General features: G+C 38.6%; 1 protein-coding gene across 8 annotated transcripts in view; it reads left to right on the top strand.

Moving 5' to 3' along the window:
• EPS8 (epidermal growth factor receptor pathway substrate 8) overlaps positions 1-25,610 on the top strand; it is a 140,056-nt gene that overhangs the window by 73,353 nt on the left and 41,093 nt on the right. For all 8 annotated transcript variants that reach the window (XM_054198223.1, XM_054198234.1, XM_054198213.1 and 5 more), the window contains exons 3-5: positions 14,003-14,093; positions 15,203-15,276; positions 24,899-24,966. In XM_054198223.1, coding sequence (XP_054054198.1) covers positions 14,032-14,093; positions 15,203-15,276; positions 24,899-24,966 — 204 coding nt within the window. In that variant the 5' untranslated portion in view covers positions 14,003-14,031. The remainder of the gene's footprint in view (positions 1-14,002; positions 14,094-15,202; positions 15,277-24,898; positions 24,967-25,610) is intronic.

Raw genomic sequence — 25,610 nt, forward strand, 5'->3', positions numbered from 1 at the left:
ACTGTTGTCACCTCCATTGGGAAAGACAGTTTTTACAACTGTCAGTGTTAATTATGTCAGTGGTCACCCAACCCAATCAGACAGGAGATGAAGGACAGTCACAATGCAGATGGCAAGCTGAGTCCCTGTCTTAAAGGCTTTCGACAACATCAGGAACTGATTTTGAGGCCGCAGTTGGACTAGTTTTTCTTTAATTACTTTGTTTCAGAAAGTCTGTTGTAGTTGTGCATGACAAAAAGAAAAGGAGGAGAAAAGCATAAGGCTGAATTAAACAATATGAGGAAAAAGAAGAGGTTATACAAAGTTGAAGAAGCAAGGGGATACGGTTTAGAAAAACACTGAGATAATGAAAGATAATATATAGATGAAGTAACTGTAATATTGTTCCCCCTGAAATTTGCCTTGTGGGCTCCCATGGGAAAATAGAAGTTGACGTCTGCTTACTTTGGATTGCTTAGCTGGAAAAACATATGAGATGACACATATGAGATGACATCCTTGTAGGCCTATTGCAGTGTTGATATGAGCGATAAGTTATAGAAGAGAGAGGCGGTAGCAGTAAGCCAACTATTCTTTATCAAACAAGACTGAGGAACAGGATATTTTTATAAGCCCATTTTAATACAGCTTGGATGCATGTTATTGTTACTTTTTGTTTTCTTTTTCTAAAATTAAGAACCTAATGTATTTCTTGGGTGTGCTGTGGGTAGAAGCAGTATCAAGTGAGTTAGTGAGTTTAAATTGCAACAAGGATTTAGATTGCGTATTGAGAAAACCTTTTTCATCGTAAGGTTAATGAGCCCATGGGTTTCCTCAAGCTTAGTTTTAGAGTCACTCACTAGTGGCCCAAGGAACAGGTTGGGAAGTACTACTTTTTAGGAAGTACCTTAGCACAGTTGCTTCCTGCCTTAAGGATGGGAGATGACTTCTTTCCTTTTCAGCCCCATTTTCTGTGATTGTTTCAGAAACTTTTTCTAAACACATTGGGTTTGGGGGAAGCACGTATGCGTGGTAAATCCTGCTATGATCTGAATAACTTCCCAAGAATTTTCTCCAGGTTCTTTTGTACCCTGGCTCTGCCACAGAGCTGCCCTAGGTTAAGGAGCAAGCATCTTGATCAGAGTCCTGCATAAAGGCATATGTACTTAAGTGTCTATGTCAATATGTTTCTTAATTCTTTATACCTCTAAAACATTAATATATTTTAGTCTCTTTTATCATTTTTAATTACAGCGGAGTTCAAAAGAGTACGCACTTAACATTTTAAACATTTTATAAAGATATCTGCAAGCTTTTTTTCATAAAAGAACTGCTTTAAAAGCTCTGCTTTTATTCTTCAGTCTTATTTTCCTCTTTTAGTTGCTTCTTACAGTAATATAAAGACAAATGCAATGGAAAGGAGTAATAAGAACTGGGAATGGCAAATAGAAAAAGGATAAGTAGAGGAAAAAAAGAGTTCTGCTTTTCATAAAATTTCAGAAGTCTTTGGGTGCTTGCTAGAAGTGCTGGCTCTAATCCAACGTGCTTTTATTGGCATATATGAACAAATTATCTAGGGCACAGCTATTTTTCTTACTGTAGTAAAAACAGGGACTCTGAATGGAGGCTTTGTGTAGGACAAATATTTTTCCTTCAAAACTGGGTATGAGTTTAAAGTTTATCTAGTGTGCCTTCTGAAAAAGGAAAAATTATCCTTCTCAGTCTCTTCAAATAGAAAATGTATTACAGTGTAGGCAACTCAGAGCTCTATAAACAAAATTTAACCATTGGTGAGGAGCTGGTGAAGTTTTATAATACACAAGATTTCTTAGTTGCCTCCAGTGGGGGCGAAAGCTCTAACTAAAAAGGCTTTTGTACTTCAAAATTTTTCTGTGGATGCCTTCTCTCTAGCATCTCTTGCAGAGCTTTACATGTTTTCTAGCCACATGGGTGTAACCAGGAGGATAAGGGCTTTATGGAAAATAGTTCTTAAGATAACATTCATTGCTTTAAGGAGTATCGTCATGGGTAATCCTTCTTATTCCTGTTAAAGGTGTAACTCACTTTGTGGTAGTACCATTGCTGTTAAAGCTGAGCAGCCTGTGAAGTCTGACAGTTCTGTTTAGTGTCATGTATTAGAAGTACCAAAGATATATGGAGTGGTCCAAATACGCTCTTCTGGGGGGAAAAATAAAGACAACAAAGAAAACTCCAACTAACCTATAGTATCTCCAATGACTATCATTTATGCAAGATCCCCATAAGGTAGTGACCCATCTTGAAAGATAAAGAGATTATTTAATTCTTTCTTAGCTCTGTAGGAGGGTAACCGTATCTTGGAAAAAATATTTTAGATGGGTATTTCTTATGTCATGCAAAGATAACTAGAATCAGCTCAAGAACAACTCTTGAAGTGCATGGAAATGAATGGTGGACTCAGATTTCTCCAACCTCATCCATCACCCCTCCAAGCAGGAAAAGATTCAAAAGCATTACCACATTTGGTGTTTTTCCCTCCTTCCCTTTCTCCCCTGCACCTTCCCACCCGCACTTATTTCACACACACTTCTTTCTAATAAAAGAACTGAGTGGAGAACAGTAAATCCATATTCTGGAAGATTTTTGAAAGTTAGCTTCCTTCAAAACCTGTGGGAACTTTCCAAAAAATAGAGGTCCTCTGAGGTTTCCTGGGAGCAAGGTATGTTGGGCTTCTGTCCCAGACTGTGGTTGCTTCCCACTGGGAACCTATCTGACATCAGTTTAAAAAAAAAATTACATTGGAAATGCCTTAGCAAAATGTTTTCAATTCAATGAATGAGCAAATTGCAACAAAATACCTGGTTGCAGTATTTCAGAATCCCTTTCTAGTGACAGCTTGTTAAATTTGGCTTGGTGAGCAGCAATGACAAATCCCTGACAAAAGTTTCTTCTGATACATGAAAATTCAAACTCCACAATTAGAGGAAATTGGAGTAAAAAACATTTTGTACTGAGTATAATTTTTCTCTTACAAAGTTTTCTAATTTTGTCATCTTTAATCACTGGATGTTTGCTGGAAAACTAGTATGTGTTATAAGGGTATTGAAATTTAAAAAAGTATATATATTTATTTCTAAAAGTCAAGCCTGTAACTCGCCAAGCCTGAGCATTCACATCAGAGACTATTTTTGGAAACGTGAATTTGTTAATTGATTTGGAAAAAAAATCACTTTTGTGCATTTGATCAGGTAATTTAAAAAAAAAAAAAAGAGTCAAGAATTTTACATTAGTTGAATATATGTTTTCGTTATTGTAATGCATGTAGAGGAAGGGCTTGGCCCAGATTAATGGAGGAGAAAATTGTATCTGTACAGAGAAACATAAATAATTGAAACTAGAAAATCGGAGACATGAACGCCAAAAGTTTAAATTAATTTTCTTCCCCACAAATTGTGGAATCTGTTATTGTTCAGTCTGTTTTCTTCCACAAAACAAATGCCGAGTTAGGGAAGTGCGCTGTTAATACTGTGGCCGGGTGTGACTTCATTCAGCTGTGACCTCATTTCAGCAAGTTCTTTTACACTTGAATTGCTTTGTGCTGAATAATTGTAGCCCCAACGTGGACTGATCAGTTATGCTTAGATGTTTAAGATAGTGCCTTTTGTTTACTCGCTGAATTGCAGTATAGCCTCTTTGGGTTACGTGTGCATTAATGCAAACAAAAATTGATGCTCAAGATTTTTGGTGACCCAAACAAGCATCTCCGGCTGATGTTTGGATGCAGGTGAGTTATTGCATGTCTGAAAGTGCTGAGAACTGCGCAGGCTGTGTTCAAGGTCATGCATCTTACTGCGCAGTCATATGCCTGTTTTTAACCCTGGGTGAGGGGAAGTTGTCCTTGAAGTTTATTTTTTCAAATTCATGGTTCAGAAGGAAGAACATCAGGGAAATGCTGTATGATATAGAGGGACCGGCCATTTGACTTTGTAGTTCTGTACAAGAGAAAAAGTCACATGGTGCTTCTCATATCTCTACGTTACTCCACTCTGCTGTGGGGTGGGAGATGATTTTAGATTACCTCATTGGTGTCAAGGATGTGTTTCAAGTAGAAGGGAGAAAAGAAAACGGAATGTTCCCTTGAAAAACATATTTTTTGCCAGTGCATATTTTCCAGTGACAATGAAATCATTGTATTTCTGACAGTATAAAATTGCATATCTCAATTGGTTCATTTAGCACCCCTGAGTGATGGGGATATAGGTTCTTTCTTGCATAGAGGGGATAACCGAACAGGGTTTGTAAAAGTCAGTGAACGCTGGTGCTAGGTCTTAAAATAACTTATAGTGCAACTTGTTCTCCAGTTCTCTTTAAAAATTAATTTTGTTTTCTTCGGCCTTTTCTCTCTTTTGCCTTATTTTCAGAGTCCCCATAGTTTTGTTTTTGTTGTTACCTTACTGTGTGGACACTGTGCACCTAGGCCCCTTCTCACAATGTCTCCTAATATTAATGAAAAATACAAGAGGTGGCGGTCAATTGAGTTGACTGGGTGACAACTTAGATACCAGCTTTCAGGAGCAGCATTTTCCCATATAGATTAAAGACAAAGTAATTTTCTTAGGCCCCTGAGTTTGAAAGAAATAGGATTCCTGTAACACAGGCTAAGTTTTAAAGATAACACACAGTTTTCTGTTTTTAATGTCCATAAATCAGCTTCAGAGTCAAACCTCTGTGCTGAAGGTAGGGCACAGAGGTTTGACTCAGGTATGGGCAATGTTTCTACTCTACAGTACAGCTTCGTAACTACATAGCTTTGAGGACAAATTCCACTTCTTACGTGTTTTATGTGTGTTTGACAAGTGAAAACCTGGTCCCTTTTAGGAGATGTGCTGACTAGATTTGGAATGAATTCAAATACTTTCCAGGTATCACTTGTTAATTTAATACTTTCACATATACATGATGTTTCAAGTACGTTGGAAAATATTAGGGGAATATTTTAAATGACTTCTGAGAATATGAATGCTCTACTAACTTTTCTAGCATCAAAATCCTGTTTAATCCCCAGAATTTGTAATGGGGGTGTTTGTTTTAAATCATGTTACCTGAAGACATGGCCTTTTGCATATCTGCCTTGTGAAGCTTCATTTGCTGCCTTCTTTGCACGTTATATGATTTAGGCCTTTCTTAATAGGGAAGTTTGAAGAATTAATCAGCGTTATTAGAACAGCGTGTGCTCATCTATTAAGTTTTAAAAGAAAAGGTTTAGTTTGCTATTGAGCTCCACTGTGAGCTTACCTTTCAGCTCAGCATTGCCAATTTGCTGTGGTCTAATCAATAAATTTTAAATCTTAGATATTCGTTTACCGTCATTAAACGTAGCCTTCTCTTTTTCACTTGTCTACATGGCAACTGCTTTTTTTTTTTTTAACCTTATAAAAAATGTGAATTTTAAGAGTAAGACAGAGTATGAATCCTTCCTATAGTAAAGTTTGAGGCTTTTCGGGCTTGTGTGAATTGGCATTTGGAGCACTTTATTAGTGGAAGAGACCAAGATTTCGTAAATGGTGCTGGGTCCGTATCATCAAAGGATATCATCAAAGGGAGGTCCACAATAGTATGGAGCTTGGGTGTTTAAGATAGTCAGGAAACCAGTGGATGTTGCTCCTACTCAACGTTTTTTATCTTGTTTAACTCCAGATTGTAACCTAATCTAGAAATTGGTTCTTCTAAGTAACTAGCTGATGGATTCTAATAGAAATGGGCCATTGTCCTGATTTATTCTGCGTGCTGCCATGTTAAGAATGAATAAGAATAGATATCAGCCTTGTGGGGGTTTTGTGTTTGACTTTTTTTTTTTCCCTTAAAAAAAAAAAAGGCTAGAGGGAAAGTTTAAATAAGGAGCAATAAGAAAGCCTTGCAATGGGAGTCATCTATTGCCATGTCTGAGACCACGATAACTGCAGTGTCGGTGTCTGGCTACAAGGCCTACCTGATAAAAGCTTATACGGCAACTTCACCAAAACTGAAGAAAGTAAATTTGTGAAAACAAGAATTAGATCTTGCCACAATTCTATTAAACTAAATTAGAGAGGCATTGATGAGTGTTCCTGTCCTTTTTCCTCCTCCTTCTCCTCCATGTTAATTTTAATGATCTGGTTGGAGTATGTCATTATATGGTTTCAGTTCAGCTTTTGTTATGGACTCTACCACGCCAATTTTAATAATGGCAGTGTGTCATGACACAGCTATTAAGCTTGCAAGTAGATGTGGATAGGTAGTTAAACCAGTTTCATTTGGTCAACTTGCAGCAGCAAGCAGTATTTTAACGATGTTGGGAGTTCACTCATTTTTTGGCCAGGCTGTGAGGAAAACTTTATTTAAAACCACAGACGACACCCAAAAACATTGTCTTGTTCACTTTTATAGACTTACAGTACCACTACAGTAAATTTTATAATTTCTTAACATTTTCACAAGCACTTCAGTACAAGAAACTGTTCAGGAATATTTCATCAGCTACACTCGCAGCCTGTTTTCAACGTGAAAGGGAAAAGTATGTCCAAATTTCTTGATCTTTTTGACACGTGGTGTCTCCAGGGTGGTGGAAAGTATGCTCATATGGCATCTGGAAAGAAGCACCTTTTGCACACTGTTTCGTGCTGGGTTTCCTGCCGGCACATCTAAACTAAGTATACTAAATACTAAAAAAAGTATTATAATATCATTTATAAGTTCTCATTTCTCAGTCAAATTGATGGCTTGATAGTTGTACACTGCAAGCTGCCTTTCAAATCAGTGTCTGGAGCACCCTATTTTGAGATCTAATCATCTCATTTGAAGTATGAGGTAACAAGGAATAAAAGGAAGTAATGAAAAAATCAGAGTGTGAAGAAGAGAAATAAAACTGTGGTATCTGTGCTAGGTCTGCTGTATTCACCAGTCAGGGGTTCCAAGTCAGTTTTGTAGTGTTTGGGTTTTGTTGTTTTGTTTTGTTTTTTTCTTAAAGAAAGGCAAACAACAAAACCACCAAAACCCCAGACCAGAACAAATTATTGTACATCTCTCTTCAGGTGGAGATTTTGAGCGTACTGTTGTAGCCATGTTGGGATTAGAATTTGTAAGTAAAAATAGTATCCTTTGCTAGCTTACTACTGTACTTGGAGTGGAAGGGGGAGGGGGGGGTGGTTGGGATAACGTAGACACTTTCCAGGCACTTGGGCCCTTCCTCAGGAATGAAATAAAAGCATTGCTTCAAAGTCAAGGACTTACCAGAGACAGTGATTTATATGGTACATTATAATCCCCTTCTTCTGCCTCTTCCTACAAATTCCTTCACATGCCATAGGCACCTTCCTCTTTAGACTGTCATTCTGTATGCGTGCAGGTTTTTTTGTTTGGGGTTTTTGGGTTGGTTTGTTTTTCTTTCTTTTTTTTTTTTTTTTATACAGGATACTGGTCTTTCAGCTGTGGTGATACTTTCTGCAAGGTCTGCATAATTATCCTGATCTTAGTAATTAATACTCATCTTGCTTTAGATGAGGTGGTTAATTCTCTAATTAAAAATAGCAGTGAGTGGTGGCTTTAGTGCTGACGTATTTATTAACTTTCCTTTGTTACAATAGGGATTTTAAGTCTTTGAAGCTTTTGTATCGGTAAAGCTGGTTTTATTTTCTTTCAGTACAGTTAATTATAAATCATGGCTCAGACCCGAGCAAAATGAATGGAAATAGGTTGCCATGCCAGAATAGGGAACCTGTTTTCAAGCAGGTTCTTCATTAGCGTGGCCATAAAAAGAACTAAATCTGTGAACTGGATCTATCTGAAGTTTATTCATTCAATTCCTCCTGTCGGCCTTCATATTTCTCCCCTTTCTTAAAACAAAAGATACCCATCTTAATTGTATTGTTAGGATATTTCCTTAACAGTGAATCACATGAAAATATCATAGTAGGAAAAAGAAGATTTGAAGGGCACTTTTTATTTTGTTAGTTTTCCCAACAGAAAACTTCTCTTTTAGCTAACAGTTCTTGCTCTGAAGACTGGTCTTGCATTAACTTATCGAGTCTCCTACTTTGATTGATAATTATGTCATCAAATCTTTTTAAATAAATTTGTCCTATTCCTCCTGCTGAAGGGAATACTCCTGATGAATTTCGCTTACTCCTTCTATTGAAGGACTGAGGAAAAACATTGGATTTTAGAAAGTGGGAATGAAAACCAAAATACTTGTTGAAATTGGTAAAAGCAGTGTTGATTGAGCTCATCTGCTGCACTGCTCTCTGGAGGTGGAGGTGAATACACTTAGAAATCCCTCCTCCTGGGCAGTGATGTGTCCCCTGTTGTGCAGTGTTGTCTTCCACCTGGCCAGAGCCCTATTCATTCCTCTGTCACAATCATTAGTTTTTTTAAATGCTCCTACCCCTCTGCCCCCCTTAGACAATATTCTGGGGTTCAGTTCAGCTTTGTATAAGGAGCGAAATTCAGGGGGGGAGGGAGGAACATGTCCACTCCTTTGCTCCCCACCCCCAGGTTTCTCCAGCAGGAACCCCATTTAGCTAATGTTGCATCCACCAGAAGGGTTGTTTGAGGATGCACTGCAGTCTAAACACAGGGTGCAGCTCAATGTAGATTTGTATAAACTCAGATGGAGTGTAATTGATGCTAATGGCCACGCTGGACAAGTGCTCTGAATCCAGAGAAGCCCTGAAAGTAACAGTATTTTCAAAATTATTTTATTGTGACTATTGTCCTTAACATGTTTGCTTGAAGTCCTGACACTTGGACTCAGGAGTGTATCATGGAGTTCCTGTTCCTTTCTCAGAAAGCCAAGAGTGGCTTGAAAGAGGCAGAGTGGTGGTGAACAAAGTCCAAATGTTTTGTTTTGAAACTGCATCACTTGTAGGGTCTAGCTTTCCATTTTCTGTGTGATTTTTGCTGTCATCTTTTTGACCGGCCTTTGGATGCTCCAATCCCCTTAATAGAAAATGGAAAACGTCACAGTACAAAGCTGCCGCCAGCCCAACCGGTAGCAGTTTGTCTCGGAGATGTTCTGATATCAATGTACCAAGGATGGAAAATCCCCAGTGATCATTGCCGAAGGAATGCTTACTTACGCATGCATGTGCATCGTGGTGTTTATCTTGAGGCAAGAGGTTGAACAGCCAGCAGATCTCTTGTTTGCCCTTGGTTGTTGTCTGAAGCAAGTCCCGAAGCAGAGGGCAGCGGCAGCATTTCATCTGGCTCCGTGGGATGTTCTTCTATGAGGAGTTTCCCATTCGTAAAATCTGTGGCTGGAGTGAAGATACAAATCGGAGAGTGTTGGGTCAGAACAGCAAAGTAGACACAAGAGGGCAAGGCACCAAAATACAAGAACATGAGGAATAACTAAAGAAAGTATGCCAGCTTGGAGAACCACGGGTATTAAAAGTAGTAACTATGCAAAATCGAGCAGGTTTGAAGGAAGGTCTGTGGGGCTGAACAGGGTGAGGTTCAAGAAGAAACAAATGAAAAAAATTCTAAGTCACGCAGCAAGTTAAATGGTTTTTCTACATTCTGTAGAACAGCAGTACTGAATGCTGTAGGATAGCAATAAGGGGCATTTTTACTGATTGCATCGTGAGTTACAGTGTAGCATGGGTACATCTGGGGTGTTTTTTGTTGTTTTTGTTGTTCCATAATATTTTAAAAAGGGAAAGGGTGGAGAAAGCATGTCCTTTTCTGTCATTGCTACATTGTCAGATCCGCTACAGATAAATATTACCTTGTAATAGTCCCTTGTTTTTGTTTAGGCTGGAGTTACAGCCTGTGCCTGCTGTCTAGCTGGGGAAGAATTCTTGGGTTTTGGGGGGGAATGTGATAACAATAAGTTGCTACTAATAACATTTTCTTAATCGGTAGATAATTATTGTTCCAGCCGTTCTTGGCTTTCCTTTTCCTTCCCCTACATCCTCCTCTCCTTAACCCTTCCCCCTCCATCATTTCTAAAATACACTCACCATTAAGCTGTTTCTCTTTGTTCCATTTGATGTTGTGATCTGTCGCTGGGTGGGACCGATTGATTCAGGATGACCTGTAAAGAGCACCGGTCTCTGGAATATCTGATTTTCTTTATTGAGATAGCTCTGCCCTTCTAGAAAAGGGATTTTTTTTAAAAATAAATTGAGGGATTTTGTTACCTTCAAACTCCTACTAGGAAATGAAATGGCAAAGCATGCGAGTTGTTGATTTGTCAGCTTGTTGTTGCACACGGACTGTGTTGTTTTCATTAGGCTGCTGTGCTACAAGGTGGGGAAGGCAAAGAGTATTTTAGCATTTGGGCATTTTTTAAAACGAGTATTTATGACCAATGTAATCGTGTTGTATATGGTATAACACTCCCCACGTTTGGGACTAGACCGCCTGTAACTTTTGACTGCTAAAGAAGCAAAGTATATCTGCCTCAGAAATGGTTTGTCTGTTATAAAGGCTGGACCCTTGTCGTTTATATTGCTGATGATTATAAATATGCTAGAGTCTCTTCAAAAATAAAGCTGATGGCAGCAGTGAAGTCCTAGGTGGATTTCTTTTTGTTCAGTCTCGGATACTGTGGGAAGAGAGTTTAGAATTTATTTGGTTTTAGGAATTTCATATTTATAACTATTTTCTAACAGTTTTAATAATATATTATATTAATATATTTAAAGATAAATATCTTAATATTTATCTTATTATTTCTTATTACTTTTTAGCTAACTTCTTATTCTTTTCTTCTTAAATTCTTATTTAGTTTTCTTGATTTTAAACATTTCTTGCTCAGAGTAGGCACGATTTCTTTGCAGGCTCCTGAGAAAGACATGACCATTCTTGGGCATGTTCACAAGTAAACTGTTGATACTTCAGGCCTACTTAAAGAGGGATCATACAGTTAATTTTGACGGATGTTTATCTTAAAGTCTAGGACACCAGCGTATGTCGCTGTGAACTGCTGGGCTGAGGTGAAAGGGAAGATTAAAGAGGAAGTGGAGCTTATTAATAGCATCCTGGATGACAATGGCTTCGCAGTGTGCAGGGGCTGACTTTTGCTACGGGACTGTCTCTAAGAGATGAAAAAGCATTTGAGATGAGAAATACAGCAGAGAAAGCTGTACAAGTGAATAAATAATAAGTGAAGCACTGCACGTTGTGTTATCCTTTTATGTTTTTTCCTTTCTCTCCATCATGCATTTAATAAAAAAATTAAAGTGTTTTCCTACAACGTTTCTTTGGAAACATTTAGGTTGAAAGACGTGAAATTGTCTGATAATTTGGGGGAATTAGGAGCAGCTTTTTGATGCTGTTATAAATATTGAGGCCTAATTATAAATAATGACTGTAAAGGGTTTGTTTGTATTTGTCTTTGGGAGCTTTCTTGAACCAAAGGATAGACACATTGCTAAGCCTCTTGAAATTGTTATGTCAAAGTAGTTGTCTTGGCATTTGATTTCTTTTGATTTCTTTTTCACAGTGGAAAATTGCATGAGGGACAGGAAATATTGTTGGCTTTACTGAACTACCAAATAGCAAGTGGTGTTTTGGTTGCATATCAGCTAAAACTCACTAACACTTTTGTGCTTACTTGACAGAACAAGCTCCTTGCTTTTTTTTTTTTTTGAAGGACAGACAAAATTTATTACTTCAGATTTTCACTATCACTTGATTAAAAACATAATTTTTAAGCTTTTTATATTTACTCTAAGCGGTGTTATGCCTTCCAGCAGGCAAGTATTTTGTCATGAGACACGTTTTCTGCCCCTAATGTGAAAATCTGCTGTTCAACTTCATTGCTGCTTTAAAACTTCCTTTTACTTAAAAGATCCGTTTCACCACTTTCATAAAATTAAGCGGAGTACAAATAACAACCCAAGTATTTGTCAGATTGGGATGTCAGAGGAGCAAAATCATTTTGAGAGAGAGTCTAAAACCAAGGTTTTTTTCCAGATCTCACTTTTAAGCACGTATTTGTGGAGTTTGTTATAAATAGGGCTATGAAGAAGATCACAAATGATAAAAGGGTATGGCAAATAGAATTATTAAGTAAATGTTATCTTAAATAATGCGTGTATGGAAAATAGAGGGAGTTGAGGGTATTGACAAGCAATGGAGGTAATTTGTGCAAGTTTTTTGTACTTGGTCGCTTTGTACCTGGAAGCTAAGAACGGGGTAAACTGTTAAGCAGGGTAGCAAATCGAGCAATGGTTGCAGACGACAAGAATTAATAGCTGATAGGAAGTGTTGAAGAGCTTAATGGCAGCGTGAGTAGCTCTGGTCCGTGCGGTCGCTGAAACGGAACAAGGAGTGCACAGTGACCTGGCAAATTCTGCTGAGAAAATGAATACTTTTATCCTTTCAAGTCATGGGACAATTTCAGGATGCTTCCCAAAGGTTGTAATTGCTAATGAACTGAGCATCACTCAGCATGGGTAGTAATTTATTGGAGACAGCTGCTAAGTACTACACTCCATAAAAAGTGGCTCAGAGCAGCCAAATAGGCTACCAAGTTGGATACGTGATATGTTTGTGGGGATGTGTGGGAGAAATGGAAGTAAAATATGAGTATGTCAGTAAAGTTGTTTTGCAAGAAGCAATCAAAGATTTAAAAGAAAAAAAAAATTAAAAAAAGGGATACTAAGCAAAATTACCAAGTATGTGCTCACTAGAGGAAATACCACGGCTCCACATGATTGCATTTGGCACATAATCATTACAGCTCGGTTCTAGTTGTCTTTGCAACTGCATCTCAGGTAGAGGATGTCAGGTGGTCTTCAGAAAGGTATAAAAATGACTCTGTTCTCAGTATGGAAGACCAAAAGCAGCTCGTACCTCTCTAGAACTGGCGGAAGATTTTAGAGCTGAGAACAGAATTGGATTTTTATTTTGTTTTTGCATGAAAGGGGAAAGTAGCAGAACATATGTGGATACGAAATACGGTATGCGCTGTAGGTCAGTCAGCTGCTGCCTCTTTCTAAAACAGGAAGAGGACAGGTTCAAGTGAGGCAGTAAGTTGACTTAGCGATTCAGAAGATAAGCTGGTTGTAAGGTGGCTCTAGTACAACAAAGCTGGTTGCACTTTAGAAATGGAGCCTTGGTTAGGTGCAAATTGTATCTGATGTACTTTTGACTATTTTGCAGAAATAAAAATAAAAATCTTTAAAAAGAAATAAATTTAACAAATCTTTTTTTTTTCTATTTAATGACTGAGATGTAGAGAAATATTAAAACATATATATTTTATATATATATGCAAACATATATATTTTACATATATATGAATGAAAGAATATTTGCCCATGGTAAATTTTAATAGAGATTTGTTAATTGCTTGCAGGCTTATGAAAGTCGCTTTCCAGGGTCAATTTTAACTTCAATGGGTACGTTATTAAAGGGAGAAGGCATTCTTTTAACTGTTTCATTGGAGCTTTTTCAGTATTGCTGTTACATGAGAGGTTTTATTTGGCATGCCAAACTTTCAGGATGTTAAATGCTGCTTAAAAAAAAAAAAGGTTTTTTTAGTCCCAAAATAGCTAACCAAGTTTCCTTTTGTGCTAACAATTGTGTTTTGTTTTGATAATACATCTTTCTAACAATTCATCTGATAAGTTTCATAGAATATGTACCAAAAGGTCATTTCAAAAGTTTCATTTGAAAGAAATGAACTGAGGGTTTAAATCAAGCATACTTGACTATTAAAGTTGCCATTTGGAACATCTTGTTCATTTCTGCAGTAGATTTTGTTCTTTGTTTAGTCAGTCGTTTATTTCTAAAGCTATTCCTAAAGACCATTGTATCAATAATAATAGCTTTATTCACTAAATTATAAATTATTTGAAGTAATAAGTATCAAATTGCAACTGGGAGAAGTTCCATAACGGGTCTTTAAGGCATCGCCGCGATGTAAATAATAGCAATTGAGCTTGTTGATGCAATTCCTTTCCCATTTCAACTATAATTTTCTCATTAGGTTTGCATTACATCTGTATTAAGCCTTCATCCTTTCAGAGACTTCATATGCTGTTGTTTCTTTTCCCAGATCTTCTCCCTCAGTAAGTGACGATAAGAATGAATGGACATATATCAAACACCCCTCCTGGTGGATACGGAAGTTATTTTCCTCAAATGAAGTAAGTTTATGCCTTTGATTTTCCTTTTATGGACAAAAAATAGCATTGCGTTTTCTCCTTTACATTTTCATTTGAGATAGAGGAGCTATAATGATTAGATCCCATTGGAGTAATACAAAGGCAGTTTTTGTAAAAGAATGCGCAGATTCCAAACCATGTAACCAAATGGGCAGATATCATCTGACTGATTTTTGTATTAGTGTAGAGGTAAAGCTGTATAACTGAATGGAATCATCTGGAGCAGAAAAATAAATTGCTGTAGCCATAACACATTTATTACTTGGAGATGTTTTCGTGTGCCTGAGATGCTTAAGGTTAGCTCTGAGTAAATGTGGTTTTATGCATAAAAGATGAGGCTGCCCTTTCCATCTTGGAGAAAATATTGTTTGCCAGTAAAGAGAACTGAGCAGCTGTTACTTGAAAGTGTTACCTTGCCTGAGATAAGGGGATGCTCCCTGTATCAGAAGCATGGCACCAGGCTCATTCACAGCGCTAATGAGAATTGACCTAATCTGATGCCAAAGAACATGTATTTCTGTATGGAGCAAGGCATCTGGGCCGTCATCTGCTTCTCATGGTGTTGTCCCTTTAAAGTGAGTTTGTATCTGCCTCATTCGTGTTGTTACGCTAGAAGGAAGTTGGGTTGCCTTTTCATTTGTTGTAGGCAATGATAGTCCTTTTAAGTCTTTTATTAAAAGCGGTTAAAATTGTTAAAAACAATTGTGTATGCAGGAAAAAAGGCAAAATCCTACCAAGTCTTTGGCAAAGTCATTATTATTATTATTATTATTATTATTATTATTATTACTACTACTACTATTATTAAGTGATTTTGATTACTTACATTATGGTAGTATCTATGAGTTTACCACATGGCCATTGTGCATAATGTTGTATTTATGCAACAAAAAAGAGCTCGGAAGAGCTTCCAGCCTAATTGAAACACTCTTCATTGTATTCATGGTGCAGAACAAATATCCAGTATCATTTCCTCTGTTAGTAATGTTGTATGTATGTGTAATCCTACATAAAGGGAGGGTTTTGTCAGTGCCCGTTTCTGTGTGGCAAATACATCTATATAGAAGTTAACCAGAAATGTTTTCTTCCAGTGGCTATGGTTCCCCAACGTTTGCTCAGGCAGAGAGGGAGCAGAGCTCAAGAACAAGTGCAAAAGCTCTTTATGGTAAGGCGGCATAAAGTCTCTAAACTTTTATGTTAAAACTGTTGTTTAAATATTGGTTGTGATGTCATGGTGGAAATCTTTCATGCATATAAATCTGAAAGTGTAGGTACTTACACATGGGTGTGTGTAGCATCAAAATTAAAGAACAAAGTGATTTTATTCCTACTAAAACTAACTGGGCTAGCTAGAAAATGTTTTTATGGTTTACTAAGGAGAGAACTCCCACCTGCTAATTTTTAAGGCAGAAATGTATAACGCATCTATCAGAAAACTAAGAGTGATCCTATAGCTGAGGTATGTACCAGGGCATTCAGGGGTCTAGCTGTGCTATAGGTTTGATTCATGACCTGTGTCTCCTCCTGCTTCCCCAGCTTTATCCCCTGCTAGCAGAAAAGGAATTTGCAATATTATTCTTGTTTGACAGACGGATTTCATGGAAATTAGATTTGATGTAACGGATTTGGAGTCCTATTTGGCCAGCTATTTTCAACAGGCTTTGTGACTGTCAAATGTGATGTTACTTACAAATGCCTAAACGTTGTTGCACTTACCCAACTACAAATGCTGGTATTTGTCTTGGCTGTATGCTCTACTCTCTAGCCCATGGCCAAATCACTGTGGAGGCAGAATGTAGTCACGTTCCTTGCCAGCCAAATTGCACCGTTTCCTGGTCGTCCACCTCCGCTGTGAATACATCCTGCTGATAGCTGTGTCGGTAATGGAAATACAAGCAGCAATGAGGCTGCTTGAGGAGAGATGTTCTGCTCTGTAAATCCATGCCTGCTGTTAAATGCATTTTTGAAAATCAGTACAGTTGATGAGACTGGAAGAATGAAATTTGCGGGGAGAACCTAGTCCTGTGCAGGACCCCTTGCTCCTCAGCCTATTCTCCCGCGTTTCATCTACCACCTCTTCTGCAGGTTAACAAACTGGAAAGCTCGGAGAGCAGTGGCTAATAACTGCAACATCCCTAGTAGTAACTGATCTTTTCTCCCTCCTGTTTTGGGTGGGGTGATGCCTGGGAGTGACCTCAGAGGTTATAGGAGTGATGGCAGGATGCTTTGTGGCATTTTAACAGCGTTGACTTTGCTCTTGGAGGATACCCTACAGGCCTCAAGTATGGTTGCTCACCCATGGACACATGAGAAAAAATTTGTTCTATTGGTTGCCCTGTTGGCTTTCAAACTGCTTGAAAATTCATGAAGCTAAAAGTCCACAAAAGGAGGTTTGAGGTCTCCTAGCTTTGTATCCTCTGAAAAGGTGGGTGACGGCGCTGTGCTAAAGTAGTGTGAACCTCTGCTTCTAGAAAAATCAGCAAAGACAGAAGTGGAAACCGTTTGAAACATTTGTCATTTAAAAATTATTTTGCAGGTGAATCATTCTAAGTTTAAATTTATCTTTTTTAGTGGTAAGCTACAAAAGTCAGTCGCTTGACGTAGTATTAAAGGCAGGAACTGCAACTGAGGAAGATTCTGAAGTGATCACTTTAAACTGATTTCTGCATCCTGTATGGGTTCGCTCAACAAACTGATTGCACGTGTTGACAGAAATAGTAGGTGGTAAAAGAAACCAGCAAGAAACCTTGCAAAAAACCTCTTAGCAGATTATTTCTTTATGAGGCGCTATGACAGCATTGCATTTTTCTTTTTCATTTTATATCATTATTTTTCAAAAGTACATAGTTTGAACAATGTGGCAGTATCAGTGTCTTAACCATGTCCTTTAATTTTTGCGGGCTTTTGAAATAATATGTCTCTGAGCTTTTTCATATCAAACATAATGGGATATTCATATTTCAGTAGAAGACGGGGACAAGTGTGTAAATTTGAGGTATTTATTATACATAGCGGTAAACAGCCTTTTACTTCTAAAATACCTAATTGAACTCAGGTACTAATTGAAAATGCTTACCATAAAACTGCTGCATGGTGGCTTCTGTAGAATGAATTGTTGGTCTTGGGTCACTTCCATTGCTGGTAGATATATCACAAAACTGTAGTTGCAGTTGCCAGGAACTGAATGAAGTAGAAGACTCAATTATCCTGGGGCTGCGAGCGAAGATATATTGGCACAGCTTTCAGAGAGGAGTTTGCACATTTTACTGCTTCTGCTCTGTTTTGCATGCACAAAGAACTAGGCTGTCAGTATCACCAAATGTATGAACTGGAGAAAACACGGAAAACAGCTAAAACCTGTCTCAAATTCAGGGTAATTATATACATTTTTTAAATTTTAGCAACCATATTACCGTTCTGCTGCATCCCACGTGTGTCTTTTCTTCCTTTGTGGTGTTAGGGATTTTTGTGCATGCTGTCCCAAGCGGGGTGGGAAGCAGTTGAGTGATACCGGAATTGTTAAAATGTGTTAAAAATGCTCATGATAAAATATTTTATTTATAATTAATAACTAAAGTATTTTATTTGAGATCCATGAGACTGAAAGCCTATAACGCAGATTGGAGGTGTCCTATCTTTATATTTTATATTATGTACATGTATATTAAATGTACATATTTTATTTATATAAATACATAAATCTCATGGATTCAATACAATCACTTATATTGGGAAAAATATATATATGATTTTACTGTAAAAATAAAATGGACCATGTTTTTTTTTTTTTTGATAAAATGTGACAATGTAATGTTAGCAGCAAACTTTGTGACGAACTTCCTTTTCTTGGAAGACTTCTGAATGTCGTTTGGACTAAAGCCACCTGTCCATGGGTATAAACATGGGTATCAACAAGTGAAGATGGTGCCTGAGCTCCTGAGTGACCGCTTGATCTTGAAATCACTTTCTTCCACGAACAGTAAAAACTAAAGAAAATATTATTAATAATAATGTGTATATATGTATATTTATATGTGTATATATACACACACACACACACACACACGTTATGTGTCATGGCATGAAATTTGCCTCTCGAGTCTGAGTGCTGAGGTGATTCATGATTGTTCAGTCCTTCGGTCATTAGGCAGAAGGTTGGCCACAGTGCCAGTGGGAAAGGAGGCTGGAGTTTTATTGGTGTTACAGACAGTTCAGTTAAAAACTAGACCAGAGCCATCACTATCTCTGATGTGGTTATCTGATAGGAAAAACTTCCTTGTAACTGCCTTTTTTCCTGTGTCAAATAATCCCTTTGTTTTCACTCATTTCCTTCCTGAAATGAACTGTTTTCTATTTGCATGATAAATCCCTGGCTGAACTGGGAGGGAAGATGCCCTCTGCACATTCTTAGGGGGTTTATTTCATCATTTGCTTCCTGATCTCTCCATCAGAAATGGGTTTTGGCTCGTACTGTCATCTGTTGTTCTAGCATTGGCTTCTCCATCTGTCTTCTGCAGCTCTGCTTGTGGGGAGACGTGCAGCATCGGCCGGTGCCAACAGCCAGGGCTTTGCTGGGGGTTTGCCAGCGAGTGACACAGTGTGGAGCAGCCCCATTCCCCACGTTGTTAGGTTATTCTACAGCGCAGAATTGAAAGATGTTACTAAAAACTGTCTTCACACTGCATCAGAAAAGACCAGCTGTGTTATACATTGTGTTTGTACTCTCATGGCTGTGATTAGGTGCTAGCGGTAAAATTGCATGTGTATTTTTGCATAGCTCAAATACCTCATGCAGAGCAAGAACTGTAGTGGAATAAGTTCAAGGAAATGACAAGCAGATCATAGACTAGGTAAACGAGTCCATTAAGAGAAGCCATCTACGGAACATGCTTGTGTTATTTGATGCTCGAACGAATTAAACTAACAATTGACTTCTAAACCATCCACTTTCTCTGACAGCTAGTTCCACGTAGCCATCGGGGAGAAGCTTGTGGCACAAATCTCTGAAAGTGATAGCGTTTGCTCTCTTGATGAGATTTGTTCTGAACTCAAGTTTTGACCTTTCTCCCCGGATGTGTAGGTCACATCTCCTGCACTTTGCTCTCAGTCTCAAGTTGAGTTTTTCCAGCTGCTGCAAAACATTCTTAAAGGGGTGTCAGCAATCAGTCCAACGCAAGCCATAAATATACAGTAGCAAACTAAGTATTGGGCTTTCCTTCTTGATGATGTGTGGTAATAATTTATACTGTCACTCAGGATTCTTAGGACAGCTTGTGAGGGGGACTCTTGATGGATTCACCTCTACATGGATTGCCATCAGATTTCAGAGCTTTGTCTCTTTGCGTACTGTACAGACATTTTCCAATTTTGCTATGGCAGGCAAGGTGGAATCCACTGTTGTCCTTCTTTGCACTATCATAACCATAATACTGATAACATTTATTACACCTGGCCTGTGCAATTATTTGTAAGGCATCAGTGGAAGTCTAGGCATCAGGATTCCTCCTTTCTGTTTTAGGCTTTTAGGAACTAAAAACTATTTGTGTCTAAAGGTATCTTAGCCCTACCCAGCATCACCCACACTTCAGGTCATCAGGTAAGGCCTAGACTGAGATCTTTTGCTTTTGGTAAGAATTTTCCCTCCCTAGATAAAGAATTTGATTTCTCTTGCTGGGGTACATTTCTCTGTGTGGTCTTCCAGACGACGGCACCAAGCCAGGCTACGGTGGAGTTTGTTAAGCAGCTTTCTAATTTGCCATATTGCTGCACCCTCTTCCAGTTGGAAAATGGGTGAGACAGGACTCTAACTTTAGCTATGTCAGGTTCTGTTCACGGCTCTGCCTCAGGGACCTTGGGCCACACTGGTGTTCCTGTCCGAAACTGTGGAATAGTTACCTTTCCAAAGTATGAAATGGTCCTTCACAGAAATAACAGGGGATAGCACAGTTCTTAATGTAGAGAGGGCAAGGAAGAGAATGAGCGATGGTAATCTCAAGTCCTGTTTTTCTTTGTCGTGTGCTGACTAGTGTATTCTTGGCTTGGCTAAAAGTCTTTGATCAAGAGGTCATTTTTTGTTTTCTGGTGTTTTGGCTGCTCCCAAAATTGGTATGAAATCAGTACCTTTTCACGTCATTTTGGAAACCAGAAACATGGTCCATTCCTGATGATTGGCGAATTCAATAATTTCACAAAGACTTGAATAGCAGTGGCATCTCTCCACATGTGACAGAGGGAAGAGTATTAGTTTCTGCAGATCAGTGTTTCTGTTCCTTTGAAAGGTTTAGTAGCTAGTAGATCTTACAGTCAGGACCTATGAGTGAAATGCTGTGCTTCTTTTAAGTTTATTGCCCTTGCCTTGTGAGAGGTTTTTTGCTCAAATTCCTCTGGGTTGCATTAGCTATAGATTGTGATTAAGAGTTTAATTTAAGTGTCTTCTGCTGTGATCCTTTTTTATTTTTATTTTTTTTTTGCTTTGTCAGAGGGAAAATAGGTAAATTATGTGCAGCATGTCAGCAGGGTTTGAGCTAACTGCGGTATTAAGGCTGCACTGCATGTCACATGTTGGGTATAAGAGCTGCAGTAAGTAGAATAAATAAAAAAACCTCAATAATTTTGATAGTTTTATACATCCTATCTGGAAGTCTCTGATGCAGAATTTCGTTTTAGCTTCAATAACTGTCTTCATGCACGAAGGCACCCATGAGAGACTGAGACTGATTAGGAGAGTGAAATGGAGCATACAAACACTATTTTTTTTTTTTCGGTCTTGGGGGTTGATCCCAGCCAGCAGTTAAGGACCTACCCAGATGCTTGCTCATTCCCCATGTCTCCTCCCTGCGGCAGGATAGGGGAGATAATCGGATCGAGGTAAAGACAGCTTAATAGGTGAAGGAAAGAGGGGTGAGGGAAAAAACCTGAAAAAACCCCCCAAGTGACACAAAGGTAATCACTCACCACCTCCCACAAGCAAACCAATGCCCAGACAGTCTCTGACCAAGGGCTACTTTGGAAAGACTACCTGTCGGTTTTATTGCTGAGCGTGACATTATACAGTATGGTCAGTTGGGGTCAGCTGTCCCAGCTGTGTCCCCCTCCCAACCTCTTGTGCACCCCCAGCCTACTCACTGGGGTGGCAGAGTGAGAAATAGAGAAGGCCTTGACACTCTTCAGCAATAGCTAAAACATCCCAATGTTACCAACGCTGTTTTGGTCACAAATCCGTAACACAGCACCATACAGGCTGCTGTGAAGAAAATTAACTCCATCCCAGCTAGGCCCAGTACGTTCAGCAAGTCAACAAATTCTATTGCTCCTTTTCAATAGTGGGGTGTGAGTTATTTGCATTTGAAGATCATGTAGTAAGTCAAGAGGCATTTTCAGGGTTTCTGTAAAAGCAGTCAGATTAATATTGATGAATAATAATAAGCCACTTTGATATGTGAAAGAGTTGAGGAGCTGGAAGCTACATTTCAAGAAGAATAGCAATGGACAACTCTGTAGGAAAAGAAGAAAAATAAGGAGCTGTATATGGATGAAAAAGCCTGTGAGACTCATGCTCGGATATATCTGACGTGGCAGGGGAAATGGGGAAGTGGTGTAGGAAGAAGTGGCAGACTCTTGAGTCATCTGGGTAGAGAAGGATGCAGAACGGGTTTGCAGACTTATATCAATTTTGCTGGAAGTTCGAGGCAGTGGAGCACATTAGCAGAAGGGGGTGCAAAAGGGTTTGTGTCCTCCTTTCTGAGGGCAAGGTTTGTAGGTAGAATGTGGGACATGAGCCAAGCAGTAGGAGAAAGCAGAGGCCGAGATTTGAGATACTGGGAAAAAACATGGGGAAGGGGATACATTCTAGATGCCAGTCCCCCTTTCTTTTTTTTTTTTTATTTTTATTTTTTATTTTCTTTTTTTTTTTTCTTTTATGTTATGTTCACATTATCTTAGGAGGACTTTATTTATAATTTCAGGATGGAGTGGTTACCAGTAGTATCTACCTCCAGCTCCTCTATAGCAATGTTGACAAAATTCACCATTCACAGCTGCTGTAGACTACTTCTTAGCTCATTCAAAGCCACAGAAAAATTTGGACAATGCCCTTAATAACATGCTTTAACTTTTGGTCAGTGCCGAAGTGGTCAGCAGTTGGACTAGATGATTGTTGTAGGTCCATTCCAACTGAAGTTATCCTCTCCCTCTCCCTCTCCTCTCCTCTTTGTTTATTAACACAAACATGGATTGGATTTTGCTAATTGGAAATTTTATTGAAATTCTTGTTACTATTCTGTTGTAATTAAGAATGCAGAACTTGAGGGGCTCTCCTTGGCTCTCAAGTGTAGGCAACCACAGATTTTATTAGCATTCAGGAAGCTCTGAATAGAAACACTATTGTTTTCACCATGACAGAGTGTGTTGAAAACCTTGCCATCATGTCTATTGTGAGCGTTAGGGCTGCTCTGCAGAAGAGGATGTGTTAATCAGTGCTACAAATGGTTTTGGATATCCTGTCTTAACACAAGAAAAAAACTGTATGTGAAGCAGAGCAAGGAATCTCTTGCAAAAGTTACTCTCTTCTTCTTAATTCCTTTGTTTATTTAAAACAACTCTAACTGGTTTTGTTTGCCGTATTTATAAACCTTACAGTGGATGTAAAATTTCTTATCCTGGTTTAATTTGGTATTGTTAAAAAAATAATACTTTTGTTCCCCTGCAAAAGATAATGGCAGTCAAAGCTGAATATTTGATGCATTGTTAATTGAAAGAAGTGACTTTTTTTAAAAGCATATATTCTGTCATACTGGACAGCATTAACTATCATTTACAATCCATAACAGAAGACTTAACCGATCCCCTTGGAGATACAAATAATTCTATGGGGTTAAACTAGATACTGCATTTTAATTCCCTTGTTTTGTTAGGAACAGATGGACTTTACTTCTTCAGATCATCATCCAAACAAAAAAAGAAAGGTAGCAAATCAGACAGTACTGCTTTACTGACTGTTTTGTTGGGTTGTGCATGTGTGTGTGTGTGTCTCTGTTGAGGTTAAAAAGAAAATCAACCAATAAAGTACTTTAAGTAACATGCTGCAAAAGCAGAAATAGTAGTTACGGTTGGAATCAATGCGGATCATCTTCCCTGGGATTTCAGACTAGTGGATGATGAAAGTAAGACACCTATTTTGAAATATTCACACACCTAGTTAAAAATTCTGATAATCCTTGGTGTTCTTGAATTTGGCTGATTGCACTGCACACTTCTCTTACTAAAGCAAGCTGAGTAGCTGCTGTGCGGGAGCCGGTTGGCTCTGTTGCGTGAGCAGTGTTTGTCATGGGAGGGGGGCTTCAAGCTAGTGAGGGATTTCAGAAACTGTATTTCTTTACATGAAAGTCACCGAGAACTGGAGAGATAATGCTGTGATTATAAAAGGTGACAAATACTTCTACAAGTGACATCTGAAAATGAGGGCACTGCTGTCATCGGCAGCACCTGAAATGCCCGTATGAAGGAACCCTGGTCAGAGAAGAGCCTTTTACAGGGTGGCTTTTCTGGTGTCCTCACTGCAGATCTCTGTATGTCACAGATCATGTGCTTGGTAGTAGTTAGCTTTTTTTTTTTGTTTTTCAAAAAGTGACTTACCTTTCCTGTCAACAGAATCATATGCTTTTATTTTCCCCCATCGTGCTCCCCGTATGATGAAATTGCTGTATTCTGTATGTACATCAGGTACTCTCTTTCCAAACAAAATCAAACTGCCTATTTTACTTGAAGATCAGAAATCGAGTTATGAAATGGAGAGAAAAGGATCGCCTACTTTGCAGAGTCTCCTTGGTCCTCCCTCAGCTGAGCCTCCTGGTGACTTCTTTCCTTAGGCAAAGCTCCTGATGTTCCAGATTGGGCACTTAAGTGGTTATGATGAAAAAAGAGAAAAACCCTCCGAATATTGCAGTCAAATTTTTTCCACTAAAACTGAAAAGTTTTCTTCAGTATTCATCTAAATTCATCATTTTGTGATGTGGGTGTGTGTCTTGTCTTCATCTTGCATTTTCCTTTCCTGCCTCTCCTGATTTGATATTAATTTATTGTATGGAGTAAAAGGCAAATGATGTTTCTGATTTTGCAGCATTGTGTTTTGTTCAGCTGAAAAATATTTCTGTTTAGAGATATTTGGTGTGCATTTCTCTGCTGCAGCTTTTGGCTTTTTGTTTTTCTTTTCGTGTTTTTTTTTTTTTCCCCCTCCCTTCTTTTGTCTCTACTTTCCATGCATATTTTTACATTAGTTATTCATCAAATTGAATACTTTGGGAAGAAATAAAGGATGAGTCAGGTCTTCTTTGTGCGGGGCTTTGTTGTTTTGCAGATTTAACATGAAAATTATATGTATATCAGAAAATACTTTTGCTTTTAAGTGCATTCATACAAATACGGTAAGCCTGCTGCTAGTTATCATATTGCTACCAAAGTGACAAGCCAGTCATTTTAATAATCGGGCTTCCCAATGAAGCGTTTTCAGTCAGAACACTGCTCCCCTCCGGTGTCCTGACTCACTGGGAGGAGACAACTGGCTTTTGTTTGCACCCACTGGCACTCCCTTAACGTTGTTGACGTAAGTATGATCCCTGTGCTGGACTGTGTGGGGGTGAAGGTTTTTTCTGTCGAAATACAGAAATTAACAGCAGCTTGTCTTCTGTTTTCATATGTACAACTAGGCTTAAGCGTCTCTGAGAAGTGTTCAAAACAGCATGATAAGAAGTTGAATGAATAATTACTCTTTCTTTTCCTCCCATCTCTAGAACAAAGAAAGAATTATGCACGAGACAGCGCCAGCAGCATATCTGAAACTTCGCAGTATCACGTAGAGGTGAGACGACGAGCAATATACCAGTTCTAGCTTTCAGTTACACACAGTTATTTTTGCCTACACGGTTTTTGAGGATACATATGCTTGAAGGCACATACATCTTCCAAAATATCCTGCCAGCCCGAGGTCACTTCAGAATAGATTACTCTGAAACGTCTCAAATTCTATAGCTTTGCCATAATGAGCTAAAATTTTGATGTGGAAGAATGTAAGCGAAGTTGTGTGTAGTTTGGCAGAGGGACAGGACTTCTCAATGGGGTATCGATTCAATGTGTTATGCTGCCCTGTCTCTGAACCTGCCTTGTTGCCAGGACGAGGCAGAGCTGAAAAGTCCTGTGCTGTTGGCGAGACGCACGGGATGATATTTAAAATGAATGCTTTGATCAGTTATAATCATCAGAGGTGACAGAATATCCAGAAAGAGCTGCGCATTAACCCGTAAAAGCCCCAGTTAGTCTCCTGTGTAGCAGTTAAACAAATATATTCTCCCTGCACAGATTCTTCCCCAGTGTGAAGTGTAAAGTATCTTATTTACTGTCGTAAGCTGCTTTGCAGAATTACCGCATGCTGCTGTCATGTTTTATCCAGAAGTAGATACATTTAAAATACTCAGCAAAGTAAGCCTGGGTGCCCACACGTAGCCT

The sequence above is a fragment of the Rissa tridactyla genome, chromosome 1 (assembly GCF_028500815.1).
Source record: "Rissa tridactyla isolate bRisTri1 chromosome 1, bRisTri1.patW.cur.20221130, whole genome shotgun sequence".
Lineage (NCBI taxonomy): Eukaryota > Metazoa > Chordata > Aves > Charadriiformes > Laridae > Rissa > Rissa tridactyla.